The sequence below is a fragment of the Paralichthys olivaceus genome, chromosome 23 (assembly GCF_024713975.1).
Source record: "Paralichthys olivaceus isolate ysfri-2021 chromosome 23, ASM2471397v2, whole genome shotgun sequence".
In the NCBI taxonomy this organism is placed as follows: Eukaryota; Metazoa; Chordata; class Actinopteri; order Pleuronectiformes; family Paralichthyidae; genus Paralichthys; species Paralichthys olivaceus.
In genome coordinates this window covers 6,465,133-6,489,866 of record NC_091115.1, presented here as the reverse complement: position 1 = coordinate 6,489,866, position 24,734 = coordinate 6,465,133, and the positions used below count along the sequence as shown (strand labels likewise).

Genomic DNA, 24,734 nt, shown 5'->3' with positions numbered 1-24,734 from the left:
ACCATGTGTTCAGTAATGTCTTATTAGAATTGAAGTCCATTAAACTAATGACGTATCTCACAGATTTATTTGATTTGTTCTGATGCAGTTTAATTAAGTATGACTCTAATTAATTCATTGTTTTGAATTCGTATTGATTCAATTAAACAAACTAATCTAATGAACCTACCATCTATCTATCGTACAGCAAATACATGGAAGGAAATGTAATGACCTTATCGTTTAATGTCAACATAATAATGAACATATTAAAAAGAGAATGTTGTTAACGATGTATTTTACAACTTTGAAAGAATGTTGATTACGAATGTATCAGTTACATTTTCCATCTTTTTATTTCGGTACAATATCCACTTATTATGACGCCCGGCATTATTGAACCTAAACTACATCCAAAATACAAAATACCTTTAAAAATGTGTAAAACGAGATATAATACACATAAACACCTATGAATTTGTTTGTACACTTTGTTTTCTGAGGACTAAACAAACTAAATATATTCATCAATCAGCTCTGACGATCCAATTTTGTTGATTTTGTTACCTTAGTAATAATTTCCGAGTATTTGTGCTAAGCTATGCAACAAGGCAACAAGAAAACAAATAAGCCTGTCACCTTCAAACTATCTCTGTAAGTTACACTCAATGTGACGACAACATTGTCAGTATTAGCGACTGGGATATGAATGAATGTAATATCCCTGTCATTCCAAGGAGAAATTATTTCACCCAGCGAGCAGCAATATCTGGACCTTACCATTAAGGTTAATGCTCATTATTTATTACTACACTTCCCTGATGTTGTCCTGGTTTTTAGGGGAGGTGATATTTCATGCTTGGTCTCGTGCCAGCACATTCCTGGGATCAGACGTTATATCTGCGGTCTGCTCGTCACACAGCAGCTCACATAAAAAGCTGCCCATTGTCTACTGCAGCCGCTATTTGACTCCCCTCACGTCTGCAGACCCTCATTCACATCCACAGGTAACATTTATTCTAATATTTTTTGTGGTATTATTGTAGTATTTAAGCTAATGTACTTATTATAAACTGTAAATGTATTTAGTTTCTGACAGTGTTTTGCCAGTGCTAAAACAGACTGAATGAGTATATCCAGAGCTGTTCCTATATTTCAGAAGTTAATTAATATATCATCGACAAAGTTGTACCAGTTTTACATGGGTCAAACTTTGGGAGTAGCCCTGAACATGCACAGTAAGTCAAAAAAGATCAGTCTCAGACATGATCTGCTAAATCTTCTACTTTTCCGCTACTGCTGTCCGGATTTTGTCAGCTGTCAGATACGGATCCTGTAGCTTTTAACAAAGCTGTTGAGCTGTCATTACTCACGCTGCCAAAAAGTGAGACGATGCTGAATATAGTGCAGGGCATTGTTCTCGTCATATTCCTGCTTTAATCCTCTCGTCAGAGGATGCTGCTATGCAGGGCCTCCATGGGTCAGATTACATTATGGTTCAGCAGGGTGACTCATTATCCTTAAACTGTACTAATACACGTTCTCCTGTCTGTTGGTAAGAATATTCCTTTTATACACAATAGATAGTACGAGCTACGTTCTCATCATTGATTGGCTGTATCATCATCATCCGCCTCATTTCAACCTGTTTGCTGTTTCAGGAGCCCGACAGACTTGCAGCGATGAATCCCAAAGGGGATAAGGTGAGTCGGTTATATTCCACAGTGTTAATCCTGCATGCACAGAGAGGGGACACGCCGTCCTTATACACATGGCAAAGAACTGGCAGTGGTTATCTTCCCGAGCCGTTATCAGCATCCCTGAGAGCTTTCCCCTTGACTTCATCCTAATAATAAAGTTTTATCTTTCACATGCTCGGCTGCAGTAAGTGGTGTCGAGTTTGACGCTCACTAGTCTTTCCATATATATTTGTCAGCACATGTACGGGACATGCCGGACATGTGCTGCTGGTCAGCTGAGCAGGAACATATTTTGGGTCCTGAAGGAATGTCTGAAGTTTTATAATGTCGTGTTTTGGTTGAAAGATGTGGATACAAATCAAACTTCTGCATTTGATATGATGTTGTTTTAAACGTGTCTACTCTGGCAATTTTATGTTTTCCACAAACTTTCAACAACAGTTTGATTTGATTGCCTATTGCACTGTGAATTAATATTGACAAAGATGTTTTTCCGCAGCCGAAGTCGAAGATTACAGCTTCTCGCAAGCTCTCCCTCAAGGTTGGTTGTTATGAGATAAAAGATAATTAAATTGATGTGTATAACATCCTTTTATCTGTGGTACACTGAGGACCCACTCAGACAAACCCCTGGCCACTAATCATCATGTTCCGATTACTTGAAATATTGCACTGGATGTTATTTAACACTACTATTCCATTAAATTGTTTTCATACAATTCAATGTCAATATTGATAACATGGTCAGTTATGTTATTTCTTCTAAAACCACTTGGAATGGAAAAGTTGCACATTTCAACTGTTAATCCGTTAGCTACAGTAGTTTAGCTAACTGTGTTGACTGTCTGCTAGCTATTTCACCTTTTATCTTTTCACTATTGTTTTTAAAGACCTTGAGCATGAATGCATGTCTTATCTAATAATAAAAATAAAGTTGTAATAGATAATGATACTGTTCATTTCCATGCCTTGTTTTGATTTGATTTGTTTTGTCCAATCAGATGCTTCTCCTCACAAGAGCCTGTGAGGATTTGGAGAGAGAGAGGCAGGACAGGGAGGAAGAGAAAATCCGCTATCTCGGAGAGAAGTTGCCCCCTTTGCAACTTTCCGGATTGTCCCTGGAAGAGCTAAAAGTAAGGGTCACAAACCACAAATGACCATTTCAGAAAATGTACTGAGATGTCTCATTATATTTGAATAATATGATTAAAATCAGTTCTTTTTTTTCAGAATATGTGCAAGCAGCTATATTCTCAAATTGATGTTGTGGATGAGGAGAGGTATGACTGTGAATACAAAGTGGGCAAGCACAACAAAGATGTAAGTCTCTCTGAACATCCTCCTGCACCGAGCACACATTCGTCTTATCTCGCACAGCTCAGACAATATCTTGAAATGAAAAGTTTCTTTCTTTGGCTTGAATCCAGACAGTCAGACCTGGAGAACAGATCCGTAAAACTTGAACTTTGAACATGAAAGTTGAAAGTTTGCTTAAACTTCTACCACTTTGTCTACCACCATACTTTGGGATCGGAATTTTCGCAAATGTATTTCTTTAAAAAAAAAAAAGAAGGCTTGGCCAGTACAAGGCAGAACTTCCCAGAGGTATTAATGCATGCTGAAATTTCAGTGTAGCTTCTGGTACATTCTTTTTAGATCCATGAGCTGAAGTTGAAAGTACAGGACCTCGGAGGCAAGTTCAAAAAGCCTGCCCTGAGGAAGGTGAGGGTGTCAGCAGACGAGATGATGAGAGCTCTCCTGGGCTCCAAACACAAGGGCTCCATGGACCTCAGATCCAACCTTAAGTCTGTGAAGAAGGAGGACGTCAAACAGGACAAGGTAATCTGGTTCTTCCAAGTGCATAGGGAAAGACACCCATGTCAAAAACTCTCTTTTCTCTGGAATAAATGTTTTAATTTGGATTTCACTTCTCTCTTCAATCCCAGGTGCTTACGACTGAAGTGGGTGATTGGCGTAAGAACGTGGAGGCCATGTCGGGCATGGAGGGCCGCAAGAAGATGTTCGATACAGGTGGCGGAGCACAGTGATCAATTAAAGGCAGGGAAAAGGAATCTGTCTAGATAGAAATATGGAATAAGTATCCAAAGGGTAATTTACATTATGTAGGAATTAAGAATAATGCCAAAAGCTTGTATAACCCCCAGTTCATCAGCTGTGTCTCCATTCCCTTGATGACCATTTTCTAAACAAAGACTCAAAGTGTAGGACGAGAAAAGACCCAAAGTTTTTATTACTAGAGTTTCCTTTTTGTTTTGTTTTTCTTATGACATCGTTAGACATTTAAAGTGGATGAATAAACAGTTTCAGTCGTTGATGTTCTATATCTGTTGACTTGACTTTATCATGTTTCATTTCGTTGGCACCCGTGTGGTTTATGTGCGGCATGTAAGAGGATGGAAAACAGCTCAGCTGATGACGGATTAAAAAAAGGAAGATGAACAGTCGAGGCAAGGGGACGACTGTTGTTATGTACTGACCCTAAATTAAACTTCAGTGTTTAAATAGAGCTTGTTGACACATTCATAAAAGGTGGAGTGAAATTGTGTATTCAGTGTATCTGAAATTGTCACTAGTTTGTTGATATAATAAAGATAATGAATTAGAATTAGTTTGGCTCATTTCTTAGGGTGCTTCCACACCGACTTCGTTTGGGTCGGATTTTTCAGTTTACCAGGACCGGTCTTTAGTTCTATTTAAAGTGATCTGATGAAAGAAATAAAAACCACAGTAGATGTGACTTTCCGGCAGCTGGTGAAACACCTGGGCCCGAGTATTTTTAGCCACGTTGTTGTCCTCTGTATACTCCCACAGCTTGGAAAGCAAAAGCCTGAGCTGGACAGCACAAGCCACTGGCATCGCTGTCCTACACATCGCATACTTCCTCTGGGCTGTGGGTTGGTTGTGGTTGCTGCCCAGCCATTGTTATGTGAAGTATGACAATAACACCAACAATAGCCTGCGGATCCCTCAGAGTGCTCTTCAGTTGTTGGACTGTTTGCCTTTATAGGCTGGTAATGTTTCAACGGCTGGTCGCCCTCAAGATTCATGAACACACACTCCCACAATTGGGGGGATAATAGCGTCTGAGGGTTGTGACATATGGACGATGAAAAATCTCGTCCTGTCAGTCCACGGTGCGCAGTGTGAAATCGACGTGCGTTCGTGTTTGTCATGCTGACGTTTGTGCTCACGCTGCAAAGCTGATACACAACCTCTTGTCTGCCCTTGCACTGAGTCTTAGTTATGAAAAGCAACCCAGGTCCTGGCACATGCTGCATCTATAAATAAGTACAGATGAGGGCGACCTTCAGTCAGAGGAAAAGTTCCAGATGTGATACTCATGTCAGCACCACATGATGGCGACTGTTGTATTTGATGCAAAAGGTCACGGCGCTGCGGTCTCCCATGAAACACGCTGGGATGACAAACACATTCAAGTGTGGCTCGATGTGCCAGAAGCACCACACTCAGTGTCAGTGATGGTTCATGGGCGGGGGACACTGGTCACACTTGTGCTGTACTGATAGTGCCACTTGATGGCAGTCCACAATGAAACATATACTGTGGTAAATATATATTAAAAACAAGTCACTTAAAAGAAACTGCATCATAACTTGTCTTAAGTTTTGAAAATTCTCATTTCGATTTTGTGGCACATGTGCAACTTTCTGAGGCTGAAAAGTATGAAAAGAAAATAAATATATTTATTTTAACTGGCAACTTTATTCTTGACTGAAAATTATGATCACAGAGTTAGAAAAGAAAAATTCACAATTTTTTGTTGTTGCTGAAATTCGATTCAGTATCTGTTTCTAAATTTAATTTCATTTTAGAAAATATTTGTATGAGGATAGTTGAGTTGGTTAAAGGTCAACATCTTTTTGGATCCATGAATTGTACATTTGGAAAAATAAGTGAGGAGGATGACACAAATACTCAGTTTAGCGACTACATATTCCTCATATCACAAAAAAACAGTTTTCTGAGAAGGCAAGAAAGATTTATTCATTTACTTCACATCCCCCTTTTGGTTCAGAGCCACAAACTGTGAAAAGCCTGTTTCTGTGACCTGCGACACAAACCAGCCACTGTAGGTGTTTACAGCTTAATGTGCTGATAAATAAGCAGCTTGAGCCAAAATCCTGTTTCTTTACTGCTTGTACCTGAAGGTAATGACACTAAAAATGAGCTTTAAAAAAGAATTAGACTGGTGGAGTCGAGGGTTTAAACACACACACACACACACACACACACACACACACACACACACTCCCCTCAGTTATAAAGTGTTAATTGGATTCCAAGTGATGGATGAAGCTCTTTACACTTAAAGAAACATTCACAGGCAGCAATAAAAAATGACTGGAAACAAAATGATGTGTTTTTTAGTTCAAGTTAACTTGAACTCGACGTCGTCTAATGAAACAAAGGAGGTTATGCTTGAAAATGGCTTCTAAAATTATATGTGGAGCAGCTGAAAATGGAATATTATTGGTTTTGAGCACATGTAAATTTGATATTGTTAATGTTATGATAAAAAATTTTACGAGGAAGAACTAAAACAGAGCACACCAGAGAAAATAGAAAAAATAGATATGTCAATCATTTGTCAAAGTTTTAAGTAGAGATTTAAAAGATCATAGAGAATTAGTTCACTGGTGAGTAAAGTCCATAATGTTTGGGCTCTAATAGCCAAAGCTGAGGCCATTTATGACCTGAAGAATGAGCAATAAAATGTAATGTGAAGCTGTTAGCACACTCGGCAGGCATTCCATTACCTCCTTTTAGCTCTGGAACATCTGGAAACAAGGTCGCTGGAAGTAGAAAGACTGAAACTGCTGGATGTAAAACCAACACAACGAGCTGAAAGGTGCTGAAACGTTCAGCAGAGCAAAAAAAAGCAAAAGCTAATTAATGTGAGAATGAGATGAAGACTATTGGCAGATTTCTTTCTCCTACTTGCAACCCATGAAATATTCACACACCTCTTTGAGTTGCTGAGCGTCTGCTTCTTGAAACTTGCCCATAGATATATACACATTTCTAAACGTGGGAAAAGCCCAACAATTCCCAGTGAGGGTTTGATTCTGTCACCACTGTGTCTTCTTACCACTTTTGAAACTTAAGCTAAACAAGAGCCTCAGGAAAATCATGTCTCCTTATTTCTCATTTTGGGAAAAGCTCAACGTTAAACTTAACAACCAATGACACTTCCCTTCTACATATATACGCCACCGAGGTGCATCTCAATCCCACCACTGCACCATCCACAACCCCCCATCACATCTTATGCTTTAAGTTAATCTATAATAGGTGCCTGTGGCCTTGCTCCCCTCTCGCTATTGATCTCCTCTGAGCCAATAGGGAAGCAGAGGAGGATGATGGGTATTGGTTTTGGAAACAGAAGCTGACCAGGGGTCAAATAGTTGCACACATTAAAGATTCCCTCTCGTTTTAATCAGGTGAAGGAAGGGCTGCGAGTGAAAATAAAGGATAAATCAGATCTTACAGTCAACCTGAGAAGAATACACTTCTTTTGAAGTTGTTGGTTTGGTTTCAATTTAATTGCATTTATTAAATTTGAAACTTAGTTTAAAAAACAGCTTCTGATTTCTGGGTGAATGAAAACTCAGCGCTGGCGTTACCATTGGAATCAAAGTCGTCCAGGTGACACACGCAGAGAGAAACTTGCTCAGCTGATCCCCGGTGCCTCAGGTCTCCCTGCAGCAACCGAGTCTCAATATATTATTAATAGTGATTTTGAACTCTTGACAGCATAGAATATATTTTCGAAATGCAAACATGGAGGTACAAGTTTGCACAAACAGCTGCTAATTGGCTCCGGAGACTGTAAATAAAGATGGACGTCATGATTGCGTCCCTAAAGTGAAGCCAAAGCATAGGTCAACTCTGTCTTATCCATTATTTGACTAATTAGAAGTATTGGGAGGAAGTATAAACTCCTCCTCCATCTTTATAGGCAGTCTATGTCTGACATCAAATACTTTGTGAAGTGTTCTTGTCCAAATCATTAAGAAGTCTTTGTCGTCTTTCAAATAACTTTTTCCCAATTTATTAGGGACACCCTCCACTGCAGCCCCTTTTACACAATTCCCATTTTACTAGAGTCAAAGCTTGAAACTCCTTCTGCTACTCATCTGCTCCTGTTTTATCTGCACCCCCACCACTTTGTGCAGAGACACTGGGGTAAATCAATAAAAAGAATAATGGGTTTTACCCACAGATTGTATATAAAAAGGTTTTACCTGCACTCACACACAAGCAGAGTTCTTCATGGATAGAGTCAGCAGTGTTTTTTGCTTTCAGTATGGCCCCCTCAGATATGGGCAAACACATAACCTCTCTGGGTGATATAAAGATGAGCTCTACAGGACCTACTTTTCTCTTAGTAGCACTGGAAAAAGAAACTTAGACATTTTATTAAGACAGCCCCATGCTGTGTAAATACAAAATAATCATGTTTGCCACTTGGCTCACGTTGTCAATAACTTAGTGACTCGCCCGTGTGCGAAGAAATGAAGTGTAGCATCACAAAGTAATTCATCACTACCTGACATTTATTGCTTCATCGTGTCGTCTGCTCTCATCGCGTCTCTTAATGTTGTTGATGCTGCAAACTCCTTGAAAAAATGTTTTTAATCTGTTTTCCCTCTTCATCAACTTTTTACTACGTGAACTTGCTCGACTTCTCTGGCATCATTCCCGAGCAAAAGAAGAGAGCTTCGCTTTGATAATGCTTTCCCTTTTGTATTGTGTCTTTTTTCTCTCTTAAGCTTTTCCAAAGGGATGGTAATGACGCACAAAACATCCACAACCAATGAGTCATCTCTGGGTTTAAAATCTCTCATGTTCTGAGTCGAGTCGGGTGCACGCAACAAGTCATTTATCAATATTAATGAGCGGCGCTGAACCCCAGATGAGCCACAGAATGGAGGAGTGTTGTTTTATTACAGTCAAAAGATTGGAGGAAAGTGAGTAATCCCTCTAACTGCAGTTGTGAGAGAATGAATAAGAGCCATCACATCAAATGGAAATGTTTTAAATGTATATAATATAAGTGCTGAGAGTCACGACTATTCAAAACAAGGTTGAAAGACGACTCTAGGTTTCTCTGAATGTTGCTCTGGGTTCACACCTGATTCTGCATCAAGATCCACTGGAACGGAGCTGGTCTTCTTTCAACTTAGCAACCGACCCGGGACACAACAGCACTCAGGGGGAGCGAGCCTATATGTTGATATAGCACAGTTCTGCAGGAGGGCAAAACTTCAACACTGAGAACTTTTAAACTTCTCCCGTTCAGGGGTAGAGGAATTAGAAATGGGAATTTGAACATCAGCGATCGCTCCAAAGCTGCTTTCAGAAATGCTCTGACAATCTCCTGACATTCTCCAGCAGTGCTGTATGTGCAAATATCTCTTGCCAAGGCCTGTTTTGGAGGCATTTTCAATCATGGTATCAGTTTTTAAACATCTCTACCTTTAAAGTGATGTATTTCCCTTAGGTTTTGTGTATTCTTCTTTTTAAAAAAAGGGTCATTTAAGGTTGTCTGATCTCCAGATGCAGGGAAACGTTATTATTCACGTCACACTTTGAGCCCCGTCCTTGTCGTTTCAGATCAAGGATGTGTGACCCCCTCAGGCTCCGGGCTGCTCTGTGAAGTAATTGGTGTTAAAAGTGGGTTGCACCTCTTCCAGCTGAGAGTCAAAAATAAGTAAGACTGAATCCAAACTCCAAAGTCACTGCTGGCACCATTTCCATTTTCTTTTTTTTACAATCCAGCTGCTAAAACTCATTTTTGGCTCTGTCCAGGCATGTGCAGCAGCTCAGGTGCACAAGCTGTTTTTCACTTCAAGCAGCTTGTAAAGCAGCCATATGGAAGGAGGGGCCTGGTTGCACCCGCGCTGGCTCGCCACCGTGGCCATGATAACTCACCCCTGCAAGGTCATGTGATATTCATATTTCCTCCGAGCTGTGTGAGAATAAAGTTTGTTAGAACTTTTAACAATGAAAAATAATACACAAATCTAGCAGGGTTTTTTCATCTCTGTTCTCCCAACAAACAGCATTCATCACTGCATATCATTAATCTCACTCCTGTTCGGGATGAATCTGGCCGACCGTTAGACTCTGACAATAATTAACAGTAATTTACACGAGCCGCATGTGGGAACCCCTCTGAGTTCAAAAAGACTTTCATCATGAATAAACAGGTCGGTTTTACGTTTGAATCGTCCTGTAAGTGTTCAAAGTTCTATCGAACAAACAACCAACACAAGTTAATTAGGCCTGTTACACATGCAAACAGGATTGTGTCGTCAATAGAGAGTAAAGTCCACGCACAAAAACTAATGTGCATATCTGAAACATCACAGTGCAGGAAGCAGAACAGCTGAGTAATGTTTAGAAGACCAGTTCCTGTCCGTGCTAAAGCTGCTTACATACTTATTTTTTTAAATTAAAGTCTGCAACACCAAGGCACAGACTGACTCCCTGCTGCCTTTCCCTAATTTTCAAAGATTCATGCTGCTCAAACCAGAGGTGAAAGACTCCAAACTTTATGATTAGTTTGCATCCATGAAACTTGGAAGAAAATTGGTGAGGATCAACATAACCCTCTCTACGTCTACCTGCAAAAACAATAAACATCCGCAAGTCGTCATGATTTTCCTCCTGAGCTGCTAAGTGAGCAGCGTTATTACATTCTCCTTCGTGCCCATTCCTTTTCCCAAACCTGACCGGGTGACATAATAGACCACCCAGTGACGGGTCCACTGAACACGTCCGCACATTCACACGGAGAGCAGGGTCTTAACTAGCAAATGTCAGACCAGTGAGAATGAGTCAACAGATTGAGTCAGCTCAGTGGGATTATGGTTGTGTCTGAAATCACTCGCTATTCACTGCATGGTCCGGTGAATCCAACATTTTGCAGTGAATGTTTAACGAAACTGTTTATACACTATATAGCGGACTCATTGTATCCCAGAATACATCATGGAAAGTAGCGTACACCCGATGGTCCCTAACCAAGCAATATATACCATCATGCATTGCACTCAAGAGAAAAAAGACGAAGTGAATCCTTTTCATAAGTATCTGAATTATCTTCAGGAGTAAAGACAGACTGGTTTGTATTTGCTGGCATTTCCACAGCTCAATTTTAAAACTGTTATAGCAACAAACTGTGGCAAACTAGTTTATTCCTACATTTAAACACGGTCATCCAATGTGTTTTTTAACCTTAAAGTATAAGTGTAAAACAAACATTTAAAATTTACTATGGGCCGACATTGTTGTGGTTGTACGTTATAATCCTGTGACAATGACGTCATAACTGGCGAAGACGAAAATGTGCAGAGTCTGTCTGAAATCGTTTTTTCTTTGCCGATGAGCTCATAGTCCTGCAGAGAAGCATTTCAGGTTTTATTTTTGGTGGCAAGTTAAATGGATTTAATTTAAGATTGATTCAGTGAGAGACACTGGTCATGTCTGACGTTAAGATTCTCTCATATGATTCGTGCGTTTCCTTGCGTGTTGACGTCACGTGTCCACTACAGCCCCGCCTCCTCACTCCACTGACGCTGCTCTGCTCTTGCGTCAGCACCATTTCTGGTCTCCTCACATCGATCAAGAGAGAGAGAGAGAGAGAGAGAGAGAGGGGGAGAAAGAGGGAGAGAGAGATACCCAACCCCTCTAGAGCGTAGAGGCGTCAAACGGCCGCCAGAACATCCCGGTTACGCACCGTTCCGAGGCCCCAGAAGCGCCAGAACCAGCTGAAGGAGAAGTCAGCGTAGCCGGGCACACGGTCGCAGCCACAGTCAGTGATGGAGAGCCTGCTGGATAATCCAATGAAAGCCGTTCTGTACCTGAAGGAGCTCACCACCATCGTCCAGAACCAGCAGAGCCTCATCCAGACGCAGCGCCAGCGCATCGACGAGCTCGAGCGCAAGGTGGAGGACCTGATCGGCGAGAACCGACTGCTGCGCGACCCGCACCACTACGTCCAGCAGCCGGCTCCGCATCAGCACCACCACCACCACCACCACCAACACCCGACCCACCGCAGCGCCAGTCCCCAGGCGCCGGCCCACCTCCATCATCCGCACCCGGGGAGCAACAAGGCTGCGGTGAACCAGGCGCAGCATCAGCAGCAGCAGCAGCAGCAGCATCAGCACCAGCCACCGCCGCCGCCGCAGCAGCAGCAGCAGCAGCAGATCCCCGGTCTGTCGGCCCAGCCTCAGCATCAGCACCATCAGCAGCAGCACCCGTCACCCGCTGCTCCGTCCTCCCACCACCCGCAGCAGCTGCAGCTCGTCCCCACCTCGCCGCAGTCGCCCAAAACGAGCCAAGCCAGCCCGGACTCCGGCGAGGAGGACAAGAGGAGCCCCTGCTGCAAGTCCCTGGTTCCGCAGACTCCCACCACTCTGTGCCGCTCAGTTGGACTGGCCAGGAAAGCGGAGTAAGTAGTGAAAAATAACATTTACAGTAAATTATAAAGACTGTTCAGATGTCTCCAAACTGATTTAGAAATCTTCTTAATCCAGTTTGAGTTTTTTGGGATTTTTGTGTCGTGGTCATTTCCCCCAAAATTACGCTTTTCATTCAGTTACTAGAACATTATTTCACCTCGATGTCAGGCTCCATAAAACAGGACTGAATATTAAATTGAATGACCTTAATAAATATGGATATCTTTGCAGTGTGTCTGGTTTTCATATCTATATATAGCAAGTGTGATATCCTCAAGGGCCCGGACACATAATGTCACTGCTCTGTCATCACCTGAGTTACAACAAAAATTTGGGAACCATCACAAAGAGAAGCTGTTAAAATAAAAGAAAATCTGAAAAATAAAATTTTTATTCTGGAAATTACAGTAAAAACCACCTAAAAAAGTATCGTACTATAAAGTCTGCATGAGTTTTGACTTCATGATTAACCTCACATTCCCTCACAAGCTGAGGCTTAATTTTCTGACAGGTAATTTTCGCTCCTTCTGTATTTTCACATTATTCACTCAGTCGTTGGCCCCTTAAATCAATTGGATGCTTAATGGATATTGATTTGGAGGAGCCCGGCTGGCATTCTAATGGTGCCGCTTTATTAATTCTGCACCAAGGGATGCTGTCACGAGTGGGTGGGATTAGACACTGGAGACAAAGTGGTTTTTGGTGGACTATAGGATCAAAGTTTGGTTAAATAATAGCGCGTGCTCCGGTTGAATTGAGGTTCTACCACACCGGATTGTTTTTTCAATGCATCTGTTTCGAGGCCGGGCTGATGCAGCGATTTCGCAGGTGCTGTGAGAGAGCGCTGTGGAGAGACAGTGTAAACACACATCTGAAGACGTGCAAGGCACCGGCTCCTCGGGGCACATCACTGACTCAGAGACAAACGTCAGCTCTCTAACATCTTCGCATTTGAAAAAACACCTACGATCAAGGTGTGATTGTGCAGACTGTGACTGCTTGGCGCTCATTAAGACAGCAGCAGAAAGATGTGAGGGACGTAACCCAGGGGGGAATAATAGCAGAGACAGAAATGTGTTTTATGGTCGAGGTGCTAATAAGCCTTGATGAGCTTGAGTGTTCCTCTGTGAAGACATTTCATGAGTCAGCGTCATCTTTGTGCTGCTGTTGCAGACTCAGAACTCTGTGATCATCCTCCACGAAGTGATCGCCCTTTAGTGGAAAACTGACTTTCATGAGTTGTACCGTCGCCTTAGAGAAAAAATATGTGACGACTCCTCATTAAAATGTCTAAAAATGACAAGATGTTCATATTCTTTTAAAGTACATTCATCAAAATATTTCCAACAATGTTTAAACCCAGAGATATCCCAGATTTAGTCAAGGTAACAAGACGATTGATTTTTGCGACATATTTGCTTTATTTATTTCAAATTTAGCGAGCTAGCTGTTTTTTCCTTCCTCTGATTATCTGTTTGGTTGTAATGTCATTTTGAAATTGTCGTTTAAAACTTCAATGCATTACATCATCCATGGACATGATTTGCTCAACAACTCCCATGATCCCACACTGCATCACGACATCATCAAACTAGGTCTTCCGTTGTTTTGATTGAGAGACACCTAGTGGCAGACGTTATGTATCGTACATTAAAATATATTTAAACCAGGGCTGAATTAGCTGCAATGTCAGCCATGATGTAGCCAAGGATAACTCTTTCTTCATTTTTATAAATAACCCATAAATAATCCTGTAAGAACATGTTAAAAAACAGCCTAGCTTCCAAATATAAAAAAAGACTTTAGACATTTCCTCCTTGGTGATTATGAATATGTTTTTGCATCCTCTCCAGTATCAAGAATAGAGCAGCTATAATCAGTTGTACTTCTGTAATGTCAAGAAAACAGTAGATTCAATGTGGTTTCATAAATTACATCTCAATTAACATCTTCCTTTCAATCAGAAGTAATTCATATGTTTTTAGTTAATTTTTGTGTCAGTGTTATGATGTTGAATCTGTAGATTTCATGTGGCTCTGATACTGAACAAAACACGTTTAACTGTCAAAGTGAAAAGAAATCTCTACACAAAGGTCTAAAATAATTAAAAACATTTGCATAAGTATTCACCGCCTCCACACTGCAGTTTTTTCCCCCCTCACGCTTCTTTGCAAACCTGCAGCTACAGTCACAAATTATCTACTTAACCGAGATCGTGACATTAACTGTTGTTTGTGAAGCCATTCCTCTGACACTGTGTTTTGGTGCCATTGTCTTTCTGGTTGCAGATGTTGCAGATTTCTTGCAGACTGCGGTTTCCTCCAGATTCTCCTTGCATGTTTGCTGCAATCGATTACTCTCCCTATCCGTCCATGTGCTGCTGCAGCAGAGAAGCAGCTTTTTTTTCCTGTGTAACATCGTTAAACCCCCTTCGATTTAATGATGAGACAGAATAAAACGCTGGAAACTTATATGCACTGTCCACAGTGTTGAATGCTCTGTGCTCGCCACCATCAAGGTCACATGTATTTCCTCTGTTGGAGCCACATGCACATGCTCACAAACAACGCACACAACGTACATCCCATCTGTTCCACTCGGCTGCGTCTGCAGTGTTTCTGTTAATCCTCGTTGATTTATCGTGCCATCAACTATTAATTCCTGAAGGAGTAGAGTGCATCAGCATGGACACTATAGGTGCCGTCACATAGATTCACCCAGGCACGGAGAAAACACAACACAAAGATATGAGCTGCGCAAAATAAATGCGTGAGTTTGTGGGTTCTGTTTAAACAAGCGGATGCCCTCCTGGCAGTTCTGCAGAATGATGAGCAATGAAAATAGTAGGGCAGGAGAGAGAGAGAGTGAGAGAGAGAGCATACTGTATACTGGCCTGTCTTTAATTTAGAAGCAGTGATACATGAAAGGCACGAGATGTGACGCAGCATTGTTATTTCCACTCAGAGCGTTGATCCTGGTCAGACAAGATGGTGCGTTGTGAGATGTCAGTGCAGTGGGAGAAGTGATTCTGATGATGAGACGACGACAGGAACAAACTTAACAATGGGTGTCTGTCTATTTATCCACTTTCTTTCTTTATAGAGGGAATTATGAGCACAAGCAGTCTTTGAGATTCAGGGGGAATGTAAGAGGCCAACCTGTCACACCTCGAGGGAAACGTTTGACATTTCGGGAAATACACGAAGCTGTAAACTTCTTGTGGACAAAACATGGAAGATAAGGACAGGTTGAACCAAATAAATATGAATGCAGCAAAGTTTAACCTCCGAGTGGAGTAAAGAAACAAGGGAATCATGTAACATAATCCCTGGGATGCACTAGATTTCAAACGTAACCACCACTTTCTAAACTCATCTACGTGTTTTTACTTGATTAAAAACAGGAGCAGAAAATCCACTGCAAAGCTCCGAATGAAAAATTAAATGCTCGCTGACTCGTATCATGCGTCCCTCATCTCCTCCAGTGGCATCATTTGAGCAGCACAAATCAAGGAGCTGCCTTCAGCTCCGCACAGTCAAGGAATGAAAAGTTGTTTCTGCCACGATCCCCGACTTCTCAGACGGAGAGTGTGAAGCGACTGTGTGAGTGAGTCTGAGGAGGATTCTTCAGGGGCCTGTGTGATCTGAGGGGAGCCCTCAGCGATCCTCGCTACCCCTCTTTCTTCCTCCTCCGCTTCTTTCTCTGTGACTCCCACTCCTCCAGCTTCCATTGTACCTACTCTCATTCTCTCCAGATCTTTGCTTCTTTGTTCACAGGCTACAAATGATATCTTTGTCCACCTGCCTCATTACTCCATGACCGTCCTTCCTCTCTTTTCCCCCTCTCCTCTGCATCCCCCTCTCTTCTCCTCTAATCAGCAGCTTATGCTTACAGTAGCCACCTCTGCAGACTGGATCAGTATTCAGCCCCATCCTTTCACCATCACGCTCTCCACCACTTAACACAACTCTCGGCTGGGCTGCAGCCTTCAGTCTGCCGTGTCCTTTGCTATATACGCTCGGGGGGCTGCCCGTGTGTGTGTGTGAGTGTGTCAAAATGAGAGTGTGAGAAGGTCGGGCCTTGTTTTCACGAGGGAGATGCGATGGTGTATAGGTGAGTTTATGTGCTTGTGTGTGCGGAGGTGCGTGATCGTCTGATAGGCAGCATTCCCATAGCCTGAGGTGGAAATCCCAGGGTTCACATACAGCTCCAGGTGCTTCTCCGCTGCTTCCCTCCCTCCCCCATACACTCTCACAGTTATTGTAAATCCTCGCTCTCACACTCAAAACACCAACTAAAGACCCTAACATGCCACATGCCACCTGGCAGCCCTCCTGTTTTCCTACATTGGCTGTGACTCACTGCCGTGCCTGCCATGCCCTCGTTTTCCTCCCACTGGCCCTGAAACCAACCGGAGACCAGGATACATCTTGTATGTGCCTGCACCCCGTCTCCTTCAGGATTAAAGTGGGACGAGCACACAACACTAAGAGATGGGGGAGCTCAGCACACACGTACACACACACACACACTGAGGCATACATTACAGAGTGGCCCCGCTGAGCGCCTGCTGGATGCTGCAGTGTCTCCTTGTTCTGATGCTCTTAGATCAATGGGCCTGGAGGTTTGCCAGCGCAGGCTGCACATGCTATGCTGGCCCTTAAGAGTCATGCTAGCTTCCATCTCCAGGTTACACATTCCTATTCTATACCCAGGTTTTCTTCTATCTCACGTTTTCTTGAAATAATATGATTCAGATATGTGACCAACACAAGGTAAAAAAACCTCACTAACCTGTGTTAGCTGTGAGCTAAGAAACTCTTAAAGAATTTGATTTGCTGCACTGTCCTGACTAGTAATGTCTTGATTTCAAGTATTTATTCTTGTTCGCTGTCCTTCGAATATTTCAATGTCCTTACAGCATAAGGGCAAGGTCACACATACAGAAAAAACTGCAGCTTAGTTTGAACAAAGTTTTTATGCATTCGAACATGTTTAACGTGTGTCGGCCGGCACGAGTTTCAGAGGCACATAAGAGGTTACACTATAAAAAGAGTCATGGCATGAAAAACAATAGAAACGACCTTTTAAGAATGACAAAAAGACCCACTGCTTCTCTGCATGTTTGCCTCCTAAAGATGTGCAGGGGTTCTTTCCATACTTCTCTCTATCTCTCTTTGCCCCCTTTTCCCTTCACCGTCACATGTGGTGGAATCTCCTCTCACTTACAAGCCGCCCGCGCTGTTTCCTCTGCATCCCCTCCCCCTCTGAATGTGAATCACGTCTGCTTATGACAGGGTGGCTTGGCTCTGCTGCCGCTGGAATCCAAATCATGAATATCACATTTGATGCGTAGAGCTTTTAAATTGCTTCATTTCTCAGAGGATGTTGCTGCCGGGTGATTCCTGACTTGCAGGTGGAATATTAGCTTTTTTAAGTTGAGCAAAGCAAAAGACAGCCCCAGTTGTCTGTAATCCAGCAATGTGTGTTCACGTGTCTGTTTTCAGGTTTGGGTTTGTTGTCAGGAGGTAAAGTGAATAGTTTTGGGTCTTTACATTTACATTTGTGTGTGTGTCTGTGTGTGTGTGTGTGTGTGTGTGTGTGTGTGTGTGTGTGTGTGTGGCAGAGGCGCAGAAACAATTACATGAAGACCTCTAAAATTAAAAAAATCAAAAGTCATAAGCTATTTAATGGTATTAAAGGTTGTCATATTTGAACCAAACTCCATTACTTTAAATGTCTCCATGTAAAAATAGAAAATTAATACAAATATGGATTTCGCTAATCTGATTAATATGTTCTGTCCACCGTGCTGCTGCTGCCTTTTCAGGAATTACCAAATGTTTAGTTATAATCTACAGAGAGGGGATGGATGAGAATGTTGCATGGTGAATGTACGTATAGGCTACAAGCAACTTTGCAGATTAAAAAGCAGGGCAGGGACTGAATAACTGTACAAGTAGTGAGTGAGAGGTCCCACAGGGTCGAGGAGACCACATGTTGACCCACTTTCCTTATAACATGGCTACAATTTCTTTTCAGTGTCCCCTGTATCTGTTTGTAATCAATCTAGATTACAAATAAACAGGTTGTCCTTGGCAACATGCACCTGCAATCAGATCACCAGTCACCCACATTGTGAATTTTGCTGTAACTTCCTCCTCAGCAGAAGCTAAAACATTCACTCATCTAATTGATGCATTTCATTTCTTTGTTTAAATGAGCAGTGCGTCTAATGAGTGATCGGCACAGCGTCATTATGATCCAATCGACATATTTCAGTCGTGGTTGCAGATGGAAATTCATCTGGCGTTCGTGTTTGTGTTTAAAGCTGCCTACCATATGTCAGTTTGGTATTAAAACCAATTTGAACATAATTACAAAATATTTTCAAGTGAGGCAACTTCAACAGATGCTTACCAACATTTAAAATTAACTGACTGCACATTTTGTCATTGCGGAGGTAAGAAAACACACAGAGATGTGATAAGTGCAGCACTCAATAACACACCCCTCATATCTGGCTCTTTTACTGGCTCAATGCATCACAACCTGTTCCACACAAAATGTGCAATTTGCAATGAAACAGATGTGATGACCATGGTGTAACACTTAGAAATGCCTTGAAAATGAAGCATCATGTAGCAGCATGTGTTCCTCTAGCTTTTGACCATCACTTCCTCATCATACTTCCTCTTTATTTGATGTGTTCAAATGATCTTTTCCTCACTAAATGGGCTCATGCCTTCAGTGATTCTTTAAGGTTTAAATAAAGGCTGAATGGAATGAAAAGACAATGCTACGATAGTGGGATTCCTAAATGGCTGATGATGCACAGTGGTCAGTGAGCTTACGGAATAAAGGTCCTTCGAGAGAACAAACAATGTGCAGCTATGGAGAAATGTCCACCCATCTGCCGCAGAGATTTCACCTCCTGAGAGCTTAGCGCTGAAAATCCCTCAGCAGACAATTCTAATTGTTTTGCACCATGTGTGCCAGTGTGCATCTGTTGAGTGTACTTGCATGTGCATCCAATGGGATTAAAAAGTCTAAATATGGGCTCATATAAGAGAGGAAAATAATGAGAATAATGTTGTAATTTAAAATTATAGTTTAAATTAAACTGCAACATTTGTACATCTGCATATTCTAAAACTGCACCAAGTCATACATGCATGCATTTTGTTTCCACATTACTAGAACCAGATAAAGTGATGATTGTTGTTAGTTTTGATAACAGTTGTATTGTTGGACAGTGATGTAATAATGACCAATGTTTTGAAATCAAAACACCGTTAAATTTATCGTTAGCTTTTTAAAATGGCTTCTTAACAAAATTGCTGTGGCCCAGATCTGGCTCACACCCAACACTTTCATTCAGCCCCACATACTGTGTGAAATGATGGCACTTAGACAGTCCGCGCCTGTTTGCCAGATGTTGCTCCAAGCACCTTATCTCAGCCAAAAAAGGCCCACATTGGATTTTGGATATTTGGGCCACTGCTGCCACATTTAAATTTTTCTCCGGCCAGAAGAAAGCCAGAGGTGCATCACCACCAGATCACGTTATCTGGTAACCCTACATAAACTCTATGATTTAGCTACTCGAGCTTACTTTAAAGTTAGCGTCACATGATTGATGTGCTTGGAAGTTCAAATGCAAAATTCATACACCTGTGTTTCACTTGCTAGATTAAAACACCATTAATAAAATTGCAGCTTTTGCCAATTGAAAATCACACTTTAAACTTTGATATGAAAACTATTAGTGACTGAGTTAATTTTTCAATCAAGAAAAGCTTTAGGTTCTTTAGTGCATCTGTGTATTTATAGTTCAAGGGTTTTTGCTCTTAATAAGCCATGTTAGGTGTGTAACATGTATTATTAGGGTTCATTGCACATTGCTCTCTATATTTAACATAATCCCCATGTCTTTTAAAAACAAAGCACACCCACATGTGCACGTGCACACACACAGAGACGTGCACAGGCACATTTGCCTGAGGAAACTTCAGGTACGGTTAACTACACGACCCAGAGTAATGTTCAAAACAATCCACCTAAGGCCTCCAGGCATAGCAGAGCTGATCGGAACAGGCACAGCATGTCTAATCGGCTCTCCCAGTCTCCTCGACACATCACACAGAGCCTCAGCTAAGGTTCAGCAGTGACCTATTGTACCGTGCATTAGAAAATAAAAAAATCTGCATCCACTCAGGCACTAATTCACTCACTCACTGCTTCATCTTCAACTATGGTGCAGTCACCTTAGTCATGTGATTTCACATTTCCTTTTGTTTATGAGGGGTTTCAGTGGCCTGGAATGAAATTCTTGTTTGAATGCAGAATTTATCCTTTCCTGGAGCCACAGTTAAAAGTGACTAACCAGCGTTTGTCTGTGCGCCCACGCATTGAAGTTTGTGTTATCTGTGACATTTGGGATTGGATGGTAGAAAAGTCCCCGGGATCCAGATTGCCCTCCCCCTGCACTGTGGTTATGTCACCAATTCCCCGTCTGTCGACCTCTTGAACTCCAGGATTACATCATCAGGTATGCAGTGCCAGGGGGGAGGGGCCAATGACTTGATCAGCAATGACATTGGAGATTTCAGTTTGGAGCAAAGAAGCTGATGACATAAGCAGGACTGACTGAATGAGTCATGTGTGGGAACTGGAGACAGGGATGATGTGGTGAAAATTTCACTTTTTCATTTTTGTCACGTCTCCCCCGTCACCGTCCCACATACCTTCTCTCCGTTGTTTTAATTCTAAGGCACAATGGTCCTGCTTTCCAGGACCGTCATTCACACACAATGGATTTCTATTCAGGACTCTTGGCTCTATACTCCCTTGATGTACAAATGAAAATAATGTTGCTGACCTGGAAAACTGAATTTCCCTCATCAGCCCAAACTCTGGCAGATATGAGACACGCACGTCACTGTGATTGTTGTCAAGCATCATTGTGAAGCATGGAAAATGTCTGTGAAATTTGACCCAACGCCAAGTCTTTAGCAGATGGTCCTGCAGCAACACAGTGTGGCTTGATGCTCAATATGAGCTGCTAAAACTGCTCAGTAGTGGAAGCACCAGCTGGAGATCAGATGAAAACAGAAGGACAAAGCGATGCTTTCATGGCAAACTGGCTGACTGTAATGTCTGTGTTTTATTCTGCTTTTTACACCAGTTGAAATTGTGCGATTTTACCTTTTTTATCCTTGAGCGATGCTTAGGCCATTATGGCAAACTTGTACGCTGCTCCTGCGGTGAAGCTATTGTTGAAATGTCTTTTTAATGGTGGTCTCAGACTAAACCAGATTGGATAGTTTGCAGAAAGTAGGGAGCAGAATAAAGAGCAGCACAATAATCACAACATTTATTTTCTAACCTTGTCTACGTCTCTGATTCGTCCTGTAATTTCACTCACTCCCAGCAAGAAACAAGAGTTCAGAACTACTCCAGGAGTTCAGAGAGATACGCGAAACAAACTTGTTTATCATTCTTCTCCTTAATATAACTCTACCATACATCCACCTCTAGTCACTCACATGACTTGGTAAAGTAAATGCCACTTATGGATTGTAAAGCTGCCCAAGAGATCACAACAATAAAAAAAGCTTGTAGGTATAATACTTGACATTACATGCAACAAGTTTGAATGTTAGAATTTGGAATGAAAAGCAGCAGCCCTAGAAGTTTGCAGGCTAAATCTGGATTTCTTTGATGGTGAGAAGCTCTTTGAACTCTAGAGATTTTTTTATTGCATACAATTTGGCTGAAAATACTTCTAACACAAACTTGTCCAGTAGAAGTGAACGCAGCTCGATGTGTGAAACCCCCTCAGCTGATGGATCTCCCCCCTGACAAGCTCACAAATGGTTCGCTCCTATTCTTCCTCCGAGCTCCTCTCGATCTTTCGTTTTTCCTCCTCAAACCAAAGATGTATCTTTTTTAACTTTTATTGCAGGGGGCACCAGAGGTTGGGAGTTGACTTAAAGGAATTCAAATGTAAAATGCAGAGAGAACTCCTTTGATTTTTCAGGGGAATGACATGAAAAACCTGACGTTTACCACTGATATTTTATAACCCCTCTGAATAGATCTTAAAACTGTTGACGCACTGCTGATATCTGCCCTGATAAACACTCCAGCTACATATTTAAGATTTGCTCAAAACCCTTACAAACATCACCCATCACAATTCATTCATCTTCCACCTGTGTACATAAACTGCTTTCAGGCAGCTCCTGAAATTATCCGGAGGGGCTGAATATCAGAGTTGTTCCTGCTTCTCTGCATCTAGCGCCCTTATATAAATGCCGGATAATGTTCAAGTGAGAACCTGGCAGGATATGGTCCGTGCCCCAATTGTCCGGAGTTCATGTTTGAACATGGTTTTGTACAACTGAGATCTCAGGGGGGGAAACTGATTTATGTTCAGACATAATGCAGCATCAATGCAGCTTAACAGAGAAATGGTGTCATATGTTTCCAAATGGTGGATTCAAGTAGGCCAGAATGAGATTGAAAGAATAAACTTCAAATGTTGCCACTTTCCTGACACTGGCACAGAATTCAAAAGGGTTTTTATTTCAATACAAGTATGAAGTGATTTTTTTTTTCTTCTCCTCTTTTGTTTGCCTTCTCTCGGGAAATGTGCTCTTGATCTCTCTCGTCCATCTCCAGCTCTCTCAGTCTCTCTTGCCGAAGGAGAGCTAAGCCGCTTGGGACGGCCCGAGAGTCCGAACTGACGTAAACCTTTTAAGGAAGCTTTTATTTATATATTTATACTTTATATATATTCACTGTGTGCGCGTGTGTTAAGGCGTCGATATGGTCGGCTTCAGGGGCAGGAAAAGTGAGATGTGTTTGTGTGGAAGATTACTGCAGTAATAACGCAGGAGATTTAGATGATTTATTTCAGGGATATTACAGAGTGTTTTTTTTGATTTACCATGATCAAGGTGCATCTGGTAATACTGCCATGAGATGAGCTGAATAAACATAATGTGTTTTCTCTGGGATTGTGTTTCAGAGTGGAGAGTGGCCTTTTCCCCTTTTTTCTTGGTGTGAAATGAAGTTGCTTGGTTTTTCAATAGAAGGTTAATTTAGCCCCAGGATTTATTTTCCACCCATTTCTAATGTTTTTCTTTCCTTTTCTAAAGCCACGATAGAAGTGACTTTGACCTTGACTCTAAAATGCATTTATTCCAAATATATAAAAATAAATCAAACCATGCACGGAAATGAAATAACGGCCACAAAACACAAACGTGTCTTTTTAAAGTCAGCAGCCATGCAACCTAAACAGCTTCTCCACTGTATTGTAAATATGTTTGCTTCCTCCAAGGTCAGCTGTATTTGTATTTACCGTGTTTGGCCTTCAGGGGCAGACTCTAATACGGCATATTATGTTATTTCAGTAAGCGAGGCGAGCATGTTCACTGCTTTTCTCCCTTCACTGCTGAGGAAATGGTCTGTGAAAACTAATCCATCAATTATTGCGAGATTTGATTCCCCACTCGCTCTCTTTCTCTCTCTCAGTCCCATGCTGCAATGAGCATCACTTTTGTGTGCCGAGAATTTTTTTCTGCCTCGAGTTGAATCAGCCGGCGAGCTATTGACACAGTAAAGCTGAATTCAGCACCGGGAGGAGCGCATCGACAAACACATTAGACACGAGACGTTAAAACAAAATACAATGAACCCGTGGTGTGCAGATTACGCTCGCTCTTAAACACGCCCAGTGTGTGGAGGAGCTTATAAGAGCTTGTCGATTTTTTTATAGGTGGTATTAGTGAGCTTAGGCCACGGAGGATACTCAGTCACCGTTGTGGAAGATCAGAAAGCAGGTCATGCGAGTTCAGTTTAATCTCCAGCGCCTGCACTGATCAAACACTGTTCAAGGAGGTGCGTGTGTGTGTGTGTGTGTGTGTGAAAATGGTGGGTTTGTACCCTTGTTAATTTTCTGATTCAAATTCGTGGAGAAGATATCCTGCTGATGTCTTGTGGGGGGAAATGTTTGTGTAATCCTGAACATGGAAATGGGAGGATTGTCGTCATAATGAGCGTGTGGGTTTGTGAGAGAGAAAGCAAAGCAGAGATTAATTAGGAAATCATAGCTGCGAGTGTTCTCCCACTGTGTGGAGCACACACAGATTCATGATATATGACATGATAGTTGACCTTTATGCAGTTCATGCCGGGTGTACGCCCTCCAGCTCTTTTCAAAAAAGTGAAAATGGGCATAAAAATGCTTGCAAGCTGTTTCTGACTGCAAAGACGGCAAAGCTGGTAAAGAGAGGGGGCAAAAATGATGGAGAGAAAATTGCGAGTAACCAGAGATCAAAGCTGAGAAAGGTAGATGGTTAGGATGAATCAAGCAGTGATTTAAAAGATAGAGTTCAGTTTTTTTCCATCCTTCACTCTCCTGTGAGGTGCTTTTCCCCAAATGTGGTGGAAGGAATGACTCAAATATCATCGACTCAGGCCTGTGGGGATGTCAGTGTGTGTGTGTGCGTGCGTGTGCGTGCGTGCGTGT

At 41.9% G+C, this 24,734-nt stretch overlaps 2 protein-coding genes across 3 annotated transcripts in view; both read left to right on the top strand.

Moving 5' to 3' along the window:
- The first annotated feature begins 785 nt into the window (after positions 1-785).
- Positions 786-4,305, top strand: LOC109632665 (troponin I, slow skeletal muscle-like). The gene is made up of 7 exons (XM_020092075.2): positions 786-986; positions 1,641-1,682; positions 2,179-2,220; positions 2,681-2,812; positions 2,910-2,999; positions 3,336-3,518; positions 3,626-4,305. Exons 1-7 carry the CDS (start codon positions 801-803, stop codon positions 3,725-3,727), a joined length of 777 nt encoding a protein of 258 aa, XP_019947634.2. The 5' UTR covers positions 786-800; the 3' UTR covers positions 3,728-4,305.
- Positions 4,306-11,282: 6,977 nt separating this feature from the next.
- Positions 11,283-24,734, top strand: part of iqsec3a (IQ motif and Sec7 domain ArfGEF 3a) — an 81,311-nt gene continuing 67,859 nt past the window's right edge. For both annotated transcript variants that reach the window (XM_069520287.1, XM_020092394.2), the window contains exon 1: positions 11,283-12,183. In XM_069520287.1, coding sequence (XP_069376388.1) covers positions 11,549-12,183 — 635 coding nt within the window. In that variant the 5' untranslated portion in view covers positions 11,283-11,548. The remainder of the gene's footprint in view (positions 12,184-24,734) is intronic.